Genomic DNA, 16928 nt, shown 5'->3' on the forward strand with positions numbered 1-16928 from the left:
TCAATAAAAGATCACTAACTTGTAACCGCTTTGCTTTTTCTTTACCTTCAATCTAAGGCTTGCATAGGACAGTAAGGGGAAGACTGAGAAAGTTATGGTTGAATGGAGTTGATGAGATCTTTAGAAAGAGAGACGTGAGAAGAACAAAAGACAATGTATGAAGCATTATATGATTGCAATGGAATCAAGGATGGTTGGCCAGGACAGAATGAAGAAGGGAATTATATTGGTGTAAATTAGTGTTAGATATGTTTCTTTTTCTTATTCCATGCCTTTAATTTCTTTGGCTTACTATTTTTAACTTTTTTTCTACACTTTTATCCAAGCTTATCCTGAAAGGGAGATGAGTGATAGCTCTGCATGAATGAATGTATGTATTCATGCAGATTTTAACTTTTTTCTTTTATCACTTGCTCCTTAGGCCTCTCTCATTGTCACAGAAGAACTCCATCTCATTACCTTTGAGACAGAAGTTTACCACCAAGGTTTGAAAATTGACTTAGAGGTAAGAACCGGTTATATCGGTTTTGGGGTTGGCTGGTTCCCTAGTCTTACCTTTGATCAATATTATCTGGTCACAGGCTGAAATAATATCACCATCTCTTGGATTTTATTGTATTTAATAATTGTATTTTATATTTGTATTATTTATGTTTTTACTGATTTTAAATTGTTTTGTGTGAACCTCCCAGAGTCCCTCCTTGTGCAGGAGTTGGGCAGTGATATAAATTTGACATATAAATAAATAAAATAAATAAAATATCACCAGTTCCACTAACTCAACTCTAGCTTGACTCCTTTATGGGAAGGCTTATTTATGTGGCTGGAATGGGAGCTTTTCTGTTGTAGTAATAGTTTGGATAACTTATTTGAATTTTGCCAGGAACAGAATCAAATATAACACAGGAAACAGAAAGCCTCATTTGAATTATGGTAACATTCAGGTAACAGTTTATAGGAAGACACAGATAGAGACAGTGATACCCATGTAACAATTTCACTTTAATGATGTACAGTGACTATATTTTCTTGGGAAAAATAAAGGACAAACCTGAAAAGGGGGCAAATCTAAAAGAGGTTCATAAGGATAAAAAAAATTCATTGCTTATGTTTATATAACTTTGCTTTACAAAGGAAAATTCAAGAACAAAACCAAGAAAATAAATAATTAAATTAAATAAATCTAAAGGATAGCTTTCTGAAATAAAGGGCTGTCCTTTATAATAAAGGATGTATGGTCACTGTATCTATATGTTATGAATATTGCCTTTGTGCAGGGAACTGTTCCTCTGAAATGAATGGAGCATCTACTTGCTTAAATGAATATAGATCCAGTGGTTAATTTATGCTAAACCTTTCCCTGAAATACGGGCCCCTCATCTTGAAAACTCAGATTGAGGACATCTATGAAAAGGAGTCTAGAAAGTCAAAGTGGATCAACACATTCTTTTACTCTTAGAATTTGCCATGGTCTATTAAAGCAAAAACAATGATTAAACTGCTCTTAGCATGCTCCTTTTTTTTTTATATTGACACCAAGGATGGCAGTTTGTTTCACTGCAGAGCTGCAAAGTGGTCTTGTGAGTGTCCTGCTTAGTGAGATGGGAGAATTAGAAAACTGATTAATTTGCTGTGAAGAATAAGATCCTAAGACTCCAAATAGTAATAGTAGTAGTAACAACAACAACAACAACAACAATAATAATAATAGAGATTTGTGCTCAAGTAACATGTATTTTGTTCCCATAGACCCATTCACTTCCTGTAGTGGTGATCTCCAACATTTGCCAGATGCCAAATGCATGGGCATCAATCTTGTGGTACAACATGCTGACAAACAACCCCAAGGTATGCTGTGCTTTAAATGTAACAGTACAGAGGAAAGTGAGGAACGGGCGGGGAAGAGGCTGCTTCTCCTGATTTCAACTCATGCACAATTCCTCTCTTTGCAGAACGTGAACTTTTTCACAAAGCCACCCATTGGCACTTGGGATCAGGTTGCTGAGGTGCTCAGTTGGCAGTTCTCCTCAACCACCAAACGGGGACTCAGCATAGAACAATTGACGACACTCGCTGAAAAACTACTTGGTAACAAACTCTCCCTGCCCCTTGTTAAGATTTATTGACCCTAAAGGAGTGTTGTCCAAACTTGGCCACTTTAAGATGAGTGGATTTCAACTCCCAGAATTCCCCATGGCTGGCTGGGGAATTCTGGGAGTTGAAATCCACTCATCTTAAAGTGGCCAAGTTTGGACAACACTGCCCTAAACGATTGCCATCTTCCCAGCTGGACTAAGGATTTATTAAATCCAAGGATCTCAATTTTGGACTCATAGCAGAATTTTCAAATACAAACCTGGAGGATCATTGGCTGAGGATTGAATCCCAGGCCTAAAGCACGCACAAAATATTACAATGCTGGCAATTCTGCCCCCCCCCCACCAACTCCCGGACAAATTCCTGAAAAGATGTCAAAAAGTTATTAGCTTACTTTTAAAAGTGCCTTTCCTCCAAGGAATCCAAGATGGCATGGAGGGATTTCTCTCACATTTCTAATCTCTCAAGAATTCTGTGAAGTAAGTTAGAGTGAGAGATAGCTGTGCAATGTAAACATCTGATCACATTAAACTGTGGCTTGTTTTATCTTGGATTCTTGAATCAATCACAGCTGAGATTACATAACATGCTAAAGTATAACCTCTGGTTTACAAATCACAACAGTTGGATTAACATAGTATGCTAAGATAGGTGTCTGGTACAAGCCATGATGGCATCATTTGTGTGATATGATGCACATGATGTCACCAGCCTACTCCTCCCCATCCAGCACCCATGTATACTAAGCCAGAGCAAACTAAATTATAGGTTAGCTGAATATATGAATCCAGTGAACAGCTACCCAGAGTCACTCTAGTGAGCATCAATGGCTGAGCAGAATATTAGAATCTGGCTCTCCTTTACCATAGCCTGAGAGCCTAATAACCATATCATCATGACTCCCTTTAATTGTTCATCCATCCATTATTTATTCTAGGACCTGGTGTCAATTACTCTGGATGTCAAATAACATGGGCCAAGTTCTGCAAGGTAAGGACTTTGAGAAGCGAGATGTATGATTGGGACCTAGAACATATCTACCAGTTTTACCGTATTTTTCCGACTATAAGACGATACTTTTTTCTAAAATCCTTACGCTAAAAATTGAAGGGCGTCTTATTCAAGGAAGTCAGCCGAGGAGAGAACCACGCGGTTGCAAAATTGCCCATACTTTGTCTCTGCAAAGAGGCTTCCTCCTATTGCTAGCCTCCAATCACGAGTGAAATAGCTTGAGTCTGCAAACAGACTTCCTCCAATCACGAGCCTTATGTAACTGACATCAGCTGATGCTGAACAAACCAATTAGAGGAAGTCTGTTTGCAGAGACAAGCTATCGTGATTGAATGTAATCAGTTATGCAAAAGAGCATAGAAATAGAGCTGCAGAGAGACGGTTTGGACCTCCTCCCACCAAGTGTATCAGGTAAATGTTAACTAATTACTAAATAAAAATGTGTTCTGCACTATCTTTAAAATATTGATTTCTTAATTTTGGGTTGGAAAAGTGGGGGGCGTCTTGTACATGGGGGCGTCTTATTGACGGAAAAATACGGTACTTTAATAGGCCTTCTTGATTTACCCTCTGCAGGAGAACATGGCAGGAAAAGGCTTTTCATTCTGGGTGTGGCTGGACAATATAATTGATCTGGTGAAGAAGTACATCTTGGCACTTTGGAATGAAGGGTAAGCGTGTACCAGAAAAATTACAGTTGTTGGCAACATCTCTGTCTCTGTTGCTGTCTCTTTCATGGGTCTTCAGAGGTGAGAAAGTACTAAACCAGCCTTCCCCAATTTGATGCCCTCTGGATATGTTGGGTATCAAATCCTATCACCCTGCAGTCAGCAGGGGAGCTGACATCTAACACATCTGGAGGGCACCAGTTTGGAGAAAATTTTCTAAGCTCTCAGTGGAGCTTCTGGATGGTTTCTGGCATTGTGGATAGAGATGTGATATGATGGTACTATTCAGAATTAGCCAGACCTGATTTGGAGTACTATGTCCAATTCTGGGTGCTGCATTTTAAGAAAGATATAGGCAAATTGGAATGTGTTCAGAAGAGGTCAAGAAAGAAGCATGGAAAATAAGTGCTATGAGGAAAATATAAAACAACTGGGTGTATTTAACCTGGTGAGGAAAGGGCTTGGGTGGGAGATGTGATAGCACTCTTCAGCTACTTGAAGGAATATCACATAGAAGAGAAAATGGATTGTTTCTGCTGTCCCAATTAGCAAACCTAGATAGAACTGACTTGCAGGTGGGTGACAGGTGACATTAGGAGTGACTGACGACTTTTCCTGTGGCAGCCATTTTGTAGAGAAGGCCCATGACATACTCTCACATTTCTAGCAGTTCAAATTTGGGGACCCTGGCATCTAGGATCTTAGTCAACTTTAAAAGCATTCTCACTTTATCCATAAAATAAATAAATATTTTATGACTGGCCACATTGATTACAGCAGTCAGCCATTTTGTGACAGAGTCCTTGAGATGCGTTCAAAATTCCAAATGACAAAAAGTTTGGGGACTCTCCATCCTGCATAATTACATCCAGTTCTATGATTTTGTGACTCTTTATTTTGAAAATAAGTATGCATAAAAATGATATTTCCTCCTCCTCCTCCTCCAGGTATATCATGGGCTTCATCAGCAAAGAGAGGGAAAGAGCCATCCTGAGCACAAAACCACCGGGGACTTTTTTATTGCGTTTCAGCGAAAGCAGTAAGGAAGGTGGAATCACTTTCACATGGGTGGAGAAGGATATTAGTGGTAAGGAATGCAGTCCTGAACACATGTAAAAAAGTACCCTGTACTAGATTGATTATGTGCCATCACATCATTGTTGACTCTTAGCAACCACATAGATTTTCTCTATGATGATCTGCCTCTAAACTGGTCCTTCAGGTCTTCCAATGGTACACCCATCACCACTGAAGCTGAGTCCATCCATCTTGCTGCTGGTCATCCTCCTCTTTCCTTCCACCTTTCCCAGCTTCCCCAGGGAGCAGTGAAATATAAATAAATGTTTAATATCAGTCAGAGGAATTTCAGTTGATATGTCGTTTTAATCTATTAAATGGGAATAAGGCCAGAATATATTTATTTCAAAACCAATAAGTATATTTCCTTTTTCTTTTTTAAATGATACACTTGTGTCCTAGCAAGCATCATCTAAGAAGAGGCATTTCCTGTTATTTGTAAGAGAGAAGGGAAAATGCCTCTTTGAAGAGAGTGCTCAACATCTGTAATTTTATAGGAATTATGAGTCAGTCCTTGTCAGCTTTCTATGTGTTCAAACATAAAATGTGTATTCTGTGTGCAATTTTCTGTAATATATGCATTTTGTATGCAACTGTCCCTAATATATACATTTTATGCCATTTTTGAGTCAGTGCCACAAATGAGTAAGAGTGAAATCCAAAGAATAACTTTGTTCCAATCTGCCTATTACTTCAGGAAGTGCAAACTAGACCGGCTTGCTTAAAAATAAATTCTCCATCATCCTTGTTTTTTTTAATGTTCATATTATTACATCAAATTGAATGGCAGAAAAAGGACACATACAACAGTATTAACAACATAATGTGATCTCAAAATTAATAATCATAATACAAAAGAAAAGGAAAAAAAATAATTCTAAACAGAATACAGAACAATTCTCCAAATGGTATTATATTGCTTGAAAGTGTTCCCCAACTGTTTCTTGGACCCTCCCTACCCCACCTCCCGCTTCAAATCTTCACAAACAGTACATATTGACAATCCTTCACTGAAAATCAATTATACATTTCTTCTTTCACTGTTGTGCAATTGTTCTTTTAGCCATCTTCACTTGCCTGAAAAATCCACAGTTCTTGTCTTAATCAATTCCAAATACTAGGAATATAGCCAAGAATAACACATGCATTTTTAACACTTAACAGTTGATCCACATATTAACAATCTTGTTGATTTCAGTCCAAAATATGGCAATAATAGGACAAGTCCAAACAATATGAGTTAATACTCGTTAAGTCTCCAGCAGCAAGGTAATTACAACACAACATTATTTGAAGAATCCATTATAGACATAGCAATTTTTTTGGTTACTGTATATTAATTTTAAAATCATAGGAAACTAGTTGCACATTATTTAAAGCAACTTTCACTGATTTATCAAGATGACATTCAAATTTATTATTCCTAGGTTTTCTAAATAACTGCCATCAATTTCATCAACTTCCTTCAACTTCTGTCTGTTTAGACTGGACTTTCTAGGGTTCTAAGAAAAGACTGTTCCCATCTCTGCTAAGATCTTTTAAATGGAAGTGGCAAGGATTGAACTAACAAACTTTTGAATATGACAGTATGCTTTACTTCTAAGCCAAGGCATGCTGACATTTTATTTCTTACAGAAGTTATAGAAGTTACTATTCATTGATTTGTAATATTTTAATGGACATCAGAAGAATTCATTTGATTACTAAGCGCATTATCAGTGATAGCCAGTTTCTAACCAGTTTATGAGACTTCTTTTGAGTTTTGTGATATTTTTCAGACGGACTATTTTTTTATTGCTGTGAATTTGGTTCTCCCTCTTTTCTCCCCATCTTTGGCAAGGCATTGTATCTATCCTTTTTAATCCACTTTCTACAGGAAAGACACAAATTCAGTCGGTGGAGCCATACACCAAGCAACAACTCAATAACATGTCATTTGCTGAAATTATCATGGGTTACAAGATCATGGATGCTACCAACATCCTGGTTTCCCCACTTGTTTATTTGTACCCTGATATTCCTAAGGAAGAGGCCTTTGGAAAATACTGCCGCCCTGAGAGCCAGGAACATCCTGAAGCCACTGACCCAGGTAGTCGTTGACTTTCTGTGCTCTTCCTCCCAGACTGCTATAGGGAACTTGCAGTACTAAACCCCTTTTTGAGGCTCTTGGATTCCTCTTCAGCCATAGCTATTGAAAACTGGGGATGTACTTTCCAGTTTCCTGGCATACACAAAAACTGTATGCCATAAATAAAGTCTAAATTAAGCCTAAATACACACAGAGAGAGAGAGAGAGAGAGAGAAAATGCCTCCAAAGTGCTTTCTAAAACCCAAGGGGAAAAAAAATAAAACTTTTGACCCTCCCTATATGTGTCATATGGCCTCACCTACTTTGTATTATCATTCCATCAAGTGGCCTTTGATCTCACCAAAAACATTTAATATGGACCTTGGCTGCCGAAAGTTGCTCACATCTGGCACAAGGCACTGTGGAAATTGAGCCTTTCGGTCCTTAGAGAAGAATTCTTAAGAATTCTAGTTTGTTTGTTTTTTGGTGGGGAGGGATATCTTCATGGGGAGCTATATTGTATCTTTATATACAATCTAACATGCAGTTTGGTTGGAACAAATTCTAATGGAACTTAGTGTGGATTACTTTTGAGTAAGTATATATAGAATAATTCAAGAAAATATGGAGCCTTTAACAAATGAAGCAAGTCACCCCCTAATCACTACAGTAAATCTCCTTCAAGTTGAACTTGACTCCTGATTTCCTCATGGACACATCTATGCCATTTTCTTGGCATAGAACTGGTGTACCATTGTTTCCCAGACTGGACTCCAGCTTTGGGTCCCAGATGGTCTCTCATACAAGTATTAAAGAGACCTGACCTTCCTTAACTTCCAATTCAGATGAATCAGCCGTATATGTTTCCATGCAGTTGCCTAGGAGATTTTTACTCACTACAATTGTTGTTTTTCTTTTCTGCAAAATATTTCATTTAATTTAGGATTTCTCCACAAAATCTTCATGTTATGGGTAAAGGTGGATGCCCTGTCAGACACTTGCACAAACCAGCAAATTTTCCTGCAGGGTCTTTGTCTAAATTATTTTGGTGTTGCTGGTGGCTCTTGTTGGGTAAAACAAAATACTGGGGAAAAATCAAAAGGCAATTTAAAAATAAGTATTTATAACTCTTGTCCATGTTTGTTACATCCAAAGTTTAATTTGCAAATCAAATCAAATATGAAGGCAAAAATGTCTAAATTTAGCATTTCCATTAAACAGAGTTGAAACATGCCTAGGATTGTCAGTTAAGAGGGCACAGTTCCCAGCATCTAAATTCTGCGATAATTCTCTATTTTATTTCTCCTCATCCACCTATTTCCAAATCATTTTATGGAGAGAAACAAAGGAATTGCAGTTTGGATAGAAGACTCCTGGTGCATTTTAAGATACACAAACTAATAGATTTTTTCTCCTGCCCACAACAGGTGCTGCTCCATACCTGAAGACCAAGTTCATCTGTGTAACCCCGTAAGTATGCTTTCTTCACTAAAGATAGGACCCATGGAGTCTACTCAGCAGTTAGATAGTATGTGTTTATAGATAGAGTTCTCCCCAGTTACTTGTGCTTCAATTATCAGTGGTTTTTATTCAGAAGTAGATAATCTATAGATGAAAAGTAGCAAAAGGAAGGGTTGGTGTTAAGTTCAGAACCTCTCCTTCTAGCAACATTCCTTCCTTCTGCTGTACAGATTAGAAATGTAATTGAATTGCACAGAAACTTCTTAATTAAGCTATAATGCAGGTATGGGCAACTTGCCACCATGTGAGGACATTTTTGTAAACCCCTTCCCCTGATTGTGCTGCCAAAATCCAGTGGCACACTGCAAAATTACAGCAATCCATTTTCATCAGTTTAAATAGAATATAACAAAAATGGGTATTTTAAATCCTTTGATAAACATAAACTAAAACTTACAAAAATCACAAGAGGGGGGAAAACGTGTGGGTGTGGGTGTGGGGGAGGGAGGGAGGGAGGGAAGGAAGGAAGGAAAGAAGGAAAAGTGGTGACTCCAAAGGTTGCCTTCGTGCCCCTGTTGTAATGAATGAAAAGTAGTAAGTCTCCTTTGAGTCCAGTTTGATTCCTGGTGAATTCATAGACACATCCAGAATATAATATGCAAATGGATTGCCACTTTCTTCTTCCAGGATATTTTCCAGCCTCCCAAAGCCCTGATTTTCCTGGAGGTCTCCCACCAAGTACTAAAAAGGCCTAACCCTGCTTATCTTCCAAGCCCAAAAGGCAAGGTGCTGCCATTTGCTGAGATCACATTACAGCATTATTACCATTCTGCCATTGTCTTCTCCAGACTATCACAAATGTATCTAGTATGTGCACAAATGTCTCTGGAATAGCTATATCTGGCCAGATCTTACACAGCTTCTAACTTCTGTACCTCCTTGCTACTCCCTCTTCTTTTCTCCCCGTCTTCTCCCACCTTTCCAGAACAACCTGCAGTAGCACTATCGAACTGCCCATGTCTCCCCGCACACTTGAATCCCTGATCCATTTTGGCAGTAATGGTGAAGGAGCTGACGGAAATGCCAGCGGGCAGTTTGGTGAGTGCACGGCCTATGGTGCAGCTGTGTGTGATGGAAGGATAGACGGACCACATTGTTCCTGCTGCTTTTGCAGCTATCCTTGTAGAAGGGTCAGACAGGCTGCTGTGTTCGTTGTCATCCAAACATCATTTAAACCAGAAGGAGGCAGCATAGTATCCTCCAGATATTTGACATTTCAGCTTAAGTACTGCACACTCCTTTATTATGCACTTAGTGGCTATTGTATTTCAATCAGCAAACTAAGATTGTTGACAGATTGTTCCAACCAGCATTACAAACCAGAATTTAATCTCAGTTTAATCTCAAAGGACTGCTTAAACTGTAGTTTGTCCATTCATACAACATGGATAAACAAATCTAAAGTTATAAAACAAAACACTCCCACTTTCCCAGAGGGGAGGGAATACCTAAAAACCACTTGTTTATCATTTCCGAAACCATGGGGAAGATATATAATACTTGAGATGGGCTTAAGTGGAAGTCCCATGGATTGATTAAGCAAAATATTTGGTTTGGGTGACAAAGTGAAATGCCCTGTCAGTGAAGAGTTGGAATTGGCATGAAGGGCAGACCAAAGGTATAGCTACAAAAGGTAGCTATATTACATGAGGAAATGTCAGGAATAGATGTGTTCCAGAGTCTTAAGATTCCATATTCTTGAATGAATGAGCAAGACAGAAGGTAAAATGAAGGTTAGGGGACAGAAACGTCAATGAAAGAATAGCAGCCCATAACCCTCACAAATATTTGAGAGATGAATTCCAAAGAGAGAAATAGGGAAGATAGGAGTGCTGGCAGAACAACTTCCAAGGATAAAAAATGGGGGCAGGTTGGCCAGAATGAAACTAATAAAATACAAAGAGCAGCTTCATTTAACAAGGTGGGGAAACAGCTCTTGAATGCAACATCTGGTGGACCATCTCATCTGGCCTTTAAAAACCAAATCTCCTAAGCATGTATAGAACTGCAGTGTGCAACTGGATTGCATTCCTCTCTTTCTGTATCTCTGGCAGAGTCCTTGCAGGTGTTCGACATGGAGATGACTGCTGAGTGTGCCAATTCACCCATGTGACCACCCTTCTTAAGCAGCTGACCAGTTCTGCTTCCTGGCATCAACATTTACTCCCCTTGCAGCATCATGGAGCTCAGACATCTTGGCTCTGCCTCAACAGGAGACATTTGATTGAGGGTCCTCCTTTAAGTACACCATTGCTGGAGCTTTTTGCCAGATGTCAAGACAGCTGGAGGGAAGAAGTTCTGTTTAATTTTAGCTGTTTATTTCCTTCCCCACTTCAATATTTTTCATTATGTATACTGGTTATTAATGTAAGGAGTGAAGATTTTGTTCTGGTGTTTTACTAGATCAAGTGTTCCTCTTTAACAGTACTTTTTGGTCTCCTGTGCGTTTTTGCTGCATGGCACAAAAAGCTGTTTCTGTAGCGCTACCCTCTTAAGTGCTTTACCCAGTAATAAAGCAGTTGAAATCAACAGGCAGGAATCTGTTCAAGTAGCCACATGTTAGTCCAGGGAGGGAAAAGCATATATGGAGGGACACTTCTTAGAGACAAGTGCACTTTTGTTTCCTTTCCAAAACAATGTATTTTCTGTGCCCTGCTTTTTAACCCTTCTGTGATGATCAACATACCCTAGTAGAGCAGCCCTGCAAGGTAAGGGCTAGAAAAACAGCCAATGGCATGTTTACTTGAGCATCCTGGGCTTTGATGCTCCTACTGAAGATTTTAGAACATTCCAACTTCACAGACTACTAATACTCAAGGTTGCAGTGCAAACCCCAGTGGAAATAGTATTTGAACCCCAATCATTCAGCTGAAAAGTCAGTTCTCCCTCCGCTTCCTTTCACCCAAAGCTTTTGATCATGGGAGGACTTTCTACTGTCTACAGATTAAGGCATTGGATTGAGATAATGGAACAAAGGTGAACTGAGAGTTCAGTGTTAGCATCCCACCACAGATGTGTGGTCAGCATTTAGCTCTAGTTACTTCTATTATTATTTATTGCACTTTTATCTACCCTGCCTTGAAAGCACCTAGGACAGCATTCACCCTTTCTTTTTCTTTAGTTTGCCCTTATAGCAAAGTTATGGGGTGAATTCTGCTGGTGAACAATGACTGTCCCATGGGCACCCAAGCTTCATGGCTGAGTGGGAATTTAAATCTGGTCTATCTAGCCACTGTGCCCTATTTCAAATTCTATGTTAGGAACAAACAGTAAATGTTTAAAATAGTTAAAAGAGATGACTGTCAGTATTTTTTCTCCCCATCCATAGGCTATATTGTTTAAACTATCCCTTTAAAAAAAACAATATTGTTAGTGATAACCATTTGCTGCCCATTCTTTCTGTCAGCATCATTGGTCTTCCCCTTGTGGCCCCCTTCTCATGTGGCATTTTAATTTAGCCCAGCTGGAGCCAGTGCTACTCAGTTGCTGCTTGGCTATTATAGTCTCTCCATTGTAGGAATTGGAGGCTTCTAATGCTGAAGATCCCACTCTAATCTCAGCTGTTGAGTTCAGTGGAGTTGAAAAGTGATGATACAAAAGGATGATGAAACAAGTTTGCTTCCAGTAATTAGAACAGCCACTAAAGCTGATGCTTTCCAGATGTGCTGGACTTCAACTTTCTTCATCCATTAAGGGGGTGTAGTTCAACTGATCCAGAGGACATTAACTTAAGGAAGACTGATTCAGAAGCATTGGTTGGCAACATTCATATAATGAACTGATTCATGGCTTGCTTTGCTTGTGATTTGGTTGAATAAGCCACTGCGATTGGTGCAAAGCCAAAACCAAACATTGTTAGTGTCGTATGTGAACCCAGCCATTTGCTAGACAAGAGACAGAAGATTTTGTAGTCCAAACTGTACTTTTCCCTACAACTGGCTAGGGGAACCTGTGGGTGTTAATACCACAAGTCATGGAAGATAGGAGTTGTAATCCAACACAGGCTTCTTCTCTACTCCACTGCCACAACAGTTTTTTATGAAGAGAATGGTGATCTCTAGTCATGCCAAACTAGAATTGTTCCAACTAGTGCTAAGCTGCTGTCTTCTTTCCTAATTAAGTAATTTTTGCACCATTACTTCCATTTCCAAATTGTTCATTTCCTTTTTTGCTGTAGCAAGTTGCTCTTGAAGAACATAGTCGTTTTCTTTGTATATTTTTATTGCTGTATCTACAAGCTTCAGCTTTCTCTTAAATAAATTCTGCTACCTTATTTCTCAGTAGAACAATCAATAGTCAATACTTTGTCTATAAATGTCTTACCGTGACCCAAAGAAAATCGAATGATTTATAATGAAATATAGTAATGAAATTGGCCTAGAGAAAAAACTCTATATATTTAATGACAAGCGAGAATAAAGAGGTTTTTTCTATAGGGACCAAACTTATAATCACTTTTGGATGTTATGCTATGGACACTTACAGGATGGAAGTAAAGCCACATTTAAAGAAAATGTCTGATTTGGAGTGCCACTTTTTAAGGAATACGTACTGACAAACTGGAGCATGTGTAGAAGAGGAAACTAGAATATGAGGAGATTGGAAATCAAGTCCTATGCAGAAATATTGAAACAACAAAGTATGTCTAGCTTGGGGAAGCGAAGGTTAGAGATGACATGGTAGTATGTTTTAATATGTGATTAGGCTGCATTATTCTCTTGCTTCAGAGGACAGGATCAGAAAAAAAGGGGGGCTAGAATGGTACATTGTGCTGAGCTATGTTTAATTTAACCATATTTTTTAACAAGCTATAATGGCTGGTTCACAAATAGTGTCAACAAAAATGAAGATTTTTCGTTAAGCATCTCTGAAGATTTTCAGGAGTGAAAGGTAGCGCTATGTGGTTTGATTTAATTCCAAACTTGGAAGTGAGCTTGGTTGGCTTAGCAACAGAATGCAAACAAAAATAAGGTGATTGTCTTCCCCTCTCTTCCATTTTTCATGGCAGGCAGGCATGTAAATAAGAAGGTTCCTTCGATCTCATTTAATAGGACTATTTATGGATGGTCTCATAATATCACTGATCCCCTGTAGCCTGCAGTAGAAATGACAGAAGGAGATGCTGCCTGAGTAGAAGTTTCTACTAGAAGTTGAAGGGCCAAGCTGCCATTCTGATTCATATTCACGACAAGTTGGAAAGCACCGTATCCCTTCAGCAAGGCCAATGGCTGAAATGGAAATGTCAGTCCATGCTGGCTGGGGATGCTGGAAGCTATAGTGCAATTAACCCAGAAAGTATTGTCTTGGGGGAGCTTGCATCTGTGGATCATGCTCTAAAAGATAAGTATGGCAACTGAGTTTTAATTCAAGAGATTTTCAAGGTTTGACAGAGAGTGCTGGGTTCTGTGTACTTTGTGAAGGGCTGGGAAGAGTCAGACCAATTAAATTCTGTTGGGCTACTTCCACATATGTGTTTGAATGGCATAGGTACCAACCACTATTTCTAAAAGTGCCACAAAACAAGTATTGTCTGACGTTTTCCCACCCCGCTAAATGAACATCTACTATAAACACATATCATCTGCTGAACAATGTTCTACAGTAAATAATGGAGATGGTGGCAAATGATCTGGAAGAAGGACATGTGATTTAGGGATAGGACAGAGAAGCCAAGCAAGAGAATTCTGTGCCTAAAACCAAAAAAAGGATGCTTTTAATTTTTTTCAGGCAGGAATTCTGTAACGTTAAACAGCTGGACATCCAGAAATCGCACATACTGGGATCCTTGGTGTGGCAATGTAGTTACAGGAAGCTTTACCTAATTTGCCTGCATCAAAAGCCCAGCACACTCATTTTACTGACATATGAGTAAAGTGCTGCCCCTGTGCGGACAGCTGAAAACAGTACAGCTGCAAATCTAAGTTTACAGTTTGAATGCCAGAGGCAGAAGAGCAAATGGATTGGTAAGAAGGTGAGGGTTCCCTTGAGTGGAATACAACTAGTGATTATATTCTATATCGTTTTCTTGGCAGCAGTATAAAGTAATTAGCCAGTGCTTTCTCCTGGGTAGGTTTTTGTTTTGTTTTGTTTTGTTTACTTTCAATTCTGGTTTAGAGTGCTGGAATTCTTTGGTGGTCTCCCATCCAAATAATAACCAGGTCTAACCCTGCTTAGCTTTTAATATGAGCCAAAGTTGGCAAATTGGTTATCTCCTGTTTAAAAAGGGTAAAATCTGAGGCCAAGCACCTGTTCCTAGTTACTGGAAATATTTGGCATTTTTAACAGGTCCTTCCTCCCTCAAATGGAATTGCTAACATTATAACATTTAAAACTGAGTCAATATAACTTTTAAAAAACAAACTAAGATTCAGCAGCTAATTCTGAAAATGTGTGATTTTTCTGGGAGAGAGAAAAAGAATTAAATTAAAAAATGGTTTTAGATAGGAAATCTCTCTGGTATAATTTATTATGGCCTAAGGACTGGAGAACTCAAAAGAGAATCCCTTCACCCTTTTTATTCCATTCTGGGTCAAGTTAGAGGAGTCAGAGTTAGCAAGTATGCAAGCATAAAAGCCCAATCTGGCCGTGGCAGGCTTTCGTCCTTGCTGTAATCCTAATCCAGATAAAGGTGACTTGTGAACCTACTACTTGCACTGAAAGAAACTCTTGTTCAAAAGCAGGGAGAGTCCTGACTTGGGCTCAGTGCAAGGGCAAAAGTTTTAAAGCCCGTCTAATCCAGCCGCAGATATTTTATTTTAAAAAGCCTATAACACAAATGATAATTGGAGAAGGAGTGACATTGGATTAGATAGGTCCTATGTTCCTGAAAAAGCCAGGGCTGCAAAAGGGGCTCCTTTCCTTTTTGAGTTCAGTGAATGAGGTAGATGTGTGCAGGAGGAACTGGTCATTTATGCACCACCATCCAGAACACTTGAACTTTGCTTAGTTATGCTGGGAGCTAGAATGGCACTGCATTAAAAATAATCCCAAAGAGCTGACCTATAAATTTACAGTGAACAAGTCTGTATGAAGCAGATGAAATTTCCCAATGTATTTTGCATGCAAACTGAGACGGGTGTGAGTACAGGCACACAAATCCACCACTTCAAGCTGGCCACTGCCACTACAGTACTTCAAAATTCAGGCACTGGGCTGAGTTCAGAAGCACCTCCAAATTGCATGCCTGTTTGTTTATTTGTGAAGAAAATTGCTGTAAATGGGCTGGATCCTCAATGGATTTGCTTGTTTCTTTATCAAAGAAAATTCTGATCAATTTGGATTATGTTCAGAGTTTGTTGGCTGCATGTGGCTCCAATACTAATATTTAATCTTATGGTGACATTTACCAATCTTTCACTTTGGTCTCCATCCAGCTGAGCATTAAAGATCTCTTTAACTAAGAGAACACACAGACTAGCATTGGTCATCTTTCTTTCTCTCCATATCATTTATTATTCATAAAGAAAAGTACGAACTATAAAACAGTAACAGTGGCTGCTAATACAATTTAGGTCACTTGGGTCCCCCCGCCTCCATTTATCTATATAATTTATTTACTTCATTAAAACTGCAGTCTGTAAATAGCACACGGGAATCTTATTACCAAAAATAAAATTAAAAAGTCCCAACAGAGCAAAAATTAATACCATCTCACTCATTGACTATCTTATAACACAAAGTGAGGTATTTAAAAAATCTGAAAATGACAGCATGAAGCTGTAGTATCATGGCATTAAAATCTTGGAAAAGGGCTAGGGATACAACTAAAAGTTTCCAAATGGCATCAAAAGTATGTTAAGGGAGAAACCTAACAGGTCTCCCTGGAGACGAGGACGTTTCATTGTTCAGAAGAGGGCTGTTTGTCTCATAGCAATTGCCTGCAGTATCTTAGATTACATATGAGGCATCTGAAGAAAGAGTTCTGCTGATTACTTCAAGATCTCCAATAAGTATTTTTGGAAAGATGCAGTCCTTCACTTAATAGCTTCCCTAATTGTGACATGCAGACCTAGTTGGTAATGTCTAGGCTTATACAACATGCTGTGCCACAGGTTATTTAACCATGTTTTGCTGAGTAAATCATATGTAGTTGGGATCACACAATATGCTAGCCAAAACCATACATATTACACTAGTGGCAAATATATGTAGCTCAGGACTGAATTGTTGAATTCTTGGTGTTTTCTGAACTTGATTTTCTTCTAACCAATGAAAACCAAGAAAATGTAAGACAATTATTCCTTTGATTAAAGGGATATAGAAACAGAACCATCTCAAGGCAGAAAAAGTGCAGCCCTAAAACACTAAAAAAATGGCCAAACTATTACAATCCTCCCAGCAGACAAAGGACAAACTGCAGTTATCACAGACAGAACATAGTATATCCAAAAAGCATGACAAGGAAACTTAAATAAACACAAACCCAATACAGAACCCAGACAACTGAATTAAGGAAACTCTCAACCTAACCAAACAGGACAAATCAC

General features: G+C 38.7%; 1 protein-coding gene across 2 annotated transcripts in view; it reads left to right on the forward strand.

Moving 5' to 3' along the window:
- STAT3 (signal transducer and activator of transcription 3) overlaps positions 1 to 12731 on the forward strand; it is a 52355-nt gene extending 39624 nt beyond the window's left edge. The window contains exons 15-24 of one of the 2 annotated variants that reach the window (XM_007429657.3): positions 422 to 505; positions 1750 to 1848; positions 1953 to 2088; positions 3035 to 3087; positions 3685 to 3779; positions 4724 to 4863; positions 6730 to 6942; positions 8349 to 8391; positions 9368 to 9480; positions 10497 to 12731. In XM_007429657.3, coding sequence (XP_007429719.1) covers positions 422 to 505; positions 1750 to 1848; positions 1953 to 2088; positions 3035 to 3087; positions 3685 to 3779; positions 4724 to 4863; positions 6730 to 6942; positions 8349 to 8391; positions 9368 to 9480; positions 10497 to 10555 — 1035 coding nt within the window. In that variant the 3' untranslated portion in view covers positions 10556 to 12731. Of the gene's footprint in view, positions 1 to 421; positions 506 to 1749; positions 1849 to 1952; positions 2089 to 3034; positions 3088 to 3684; positions 3780 to 4723; positions 4864 to 6729; positions 6946 to 8348; positions 8392 to 9367; positions 9481 to 10496 lie in introns of both variants that reach the window. The other variant, XM_007429656.3, reaches the window with a different exon arrangement.
- Positions 12732 to 16928: the final 4197 nt, after the last annotated feature.

This window comes from Python bivittatus, unplaced genomic scaffold (genome assembly GCF_059951505.1).
Source record: "Python bivittatus isolate LINGU-HERP-01145 unplaced genomic scaffold, Pbiv_v1 ctg000410_np1212, whole genome shotgun sequence".
NCBI classification, from domain to species: domain Eukaryota; kingdom Metazoa; phylum Chordata; class Lepidosauria; order Squamata; family Pythonidae; genus Python; species Python bivittatus.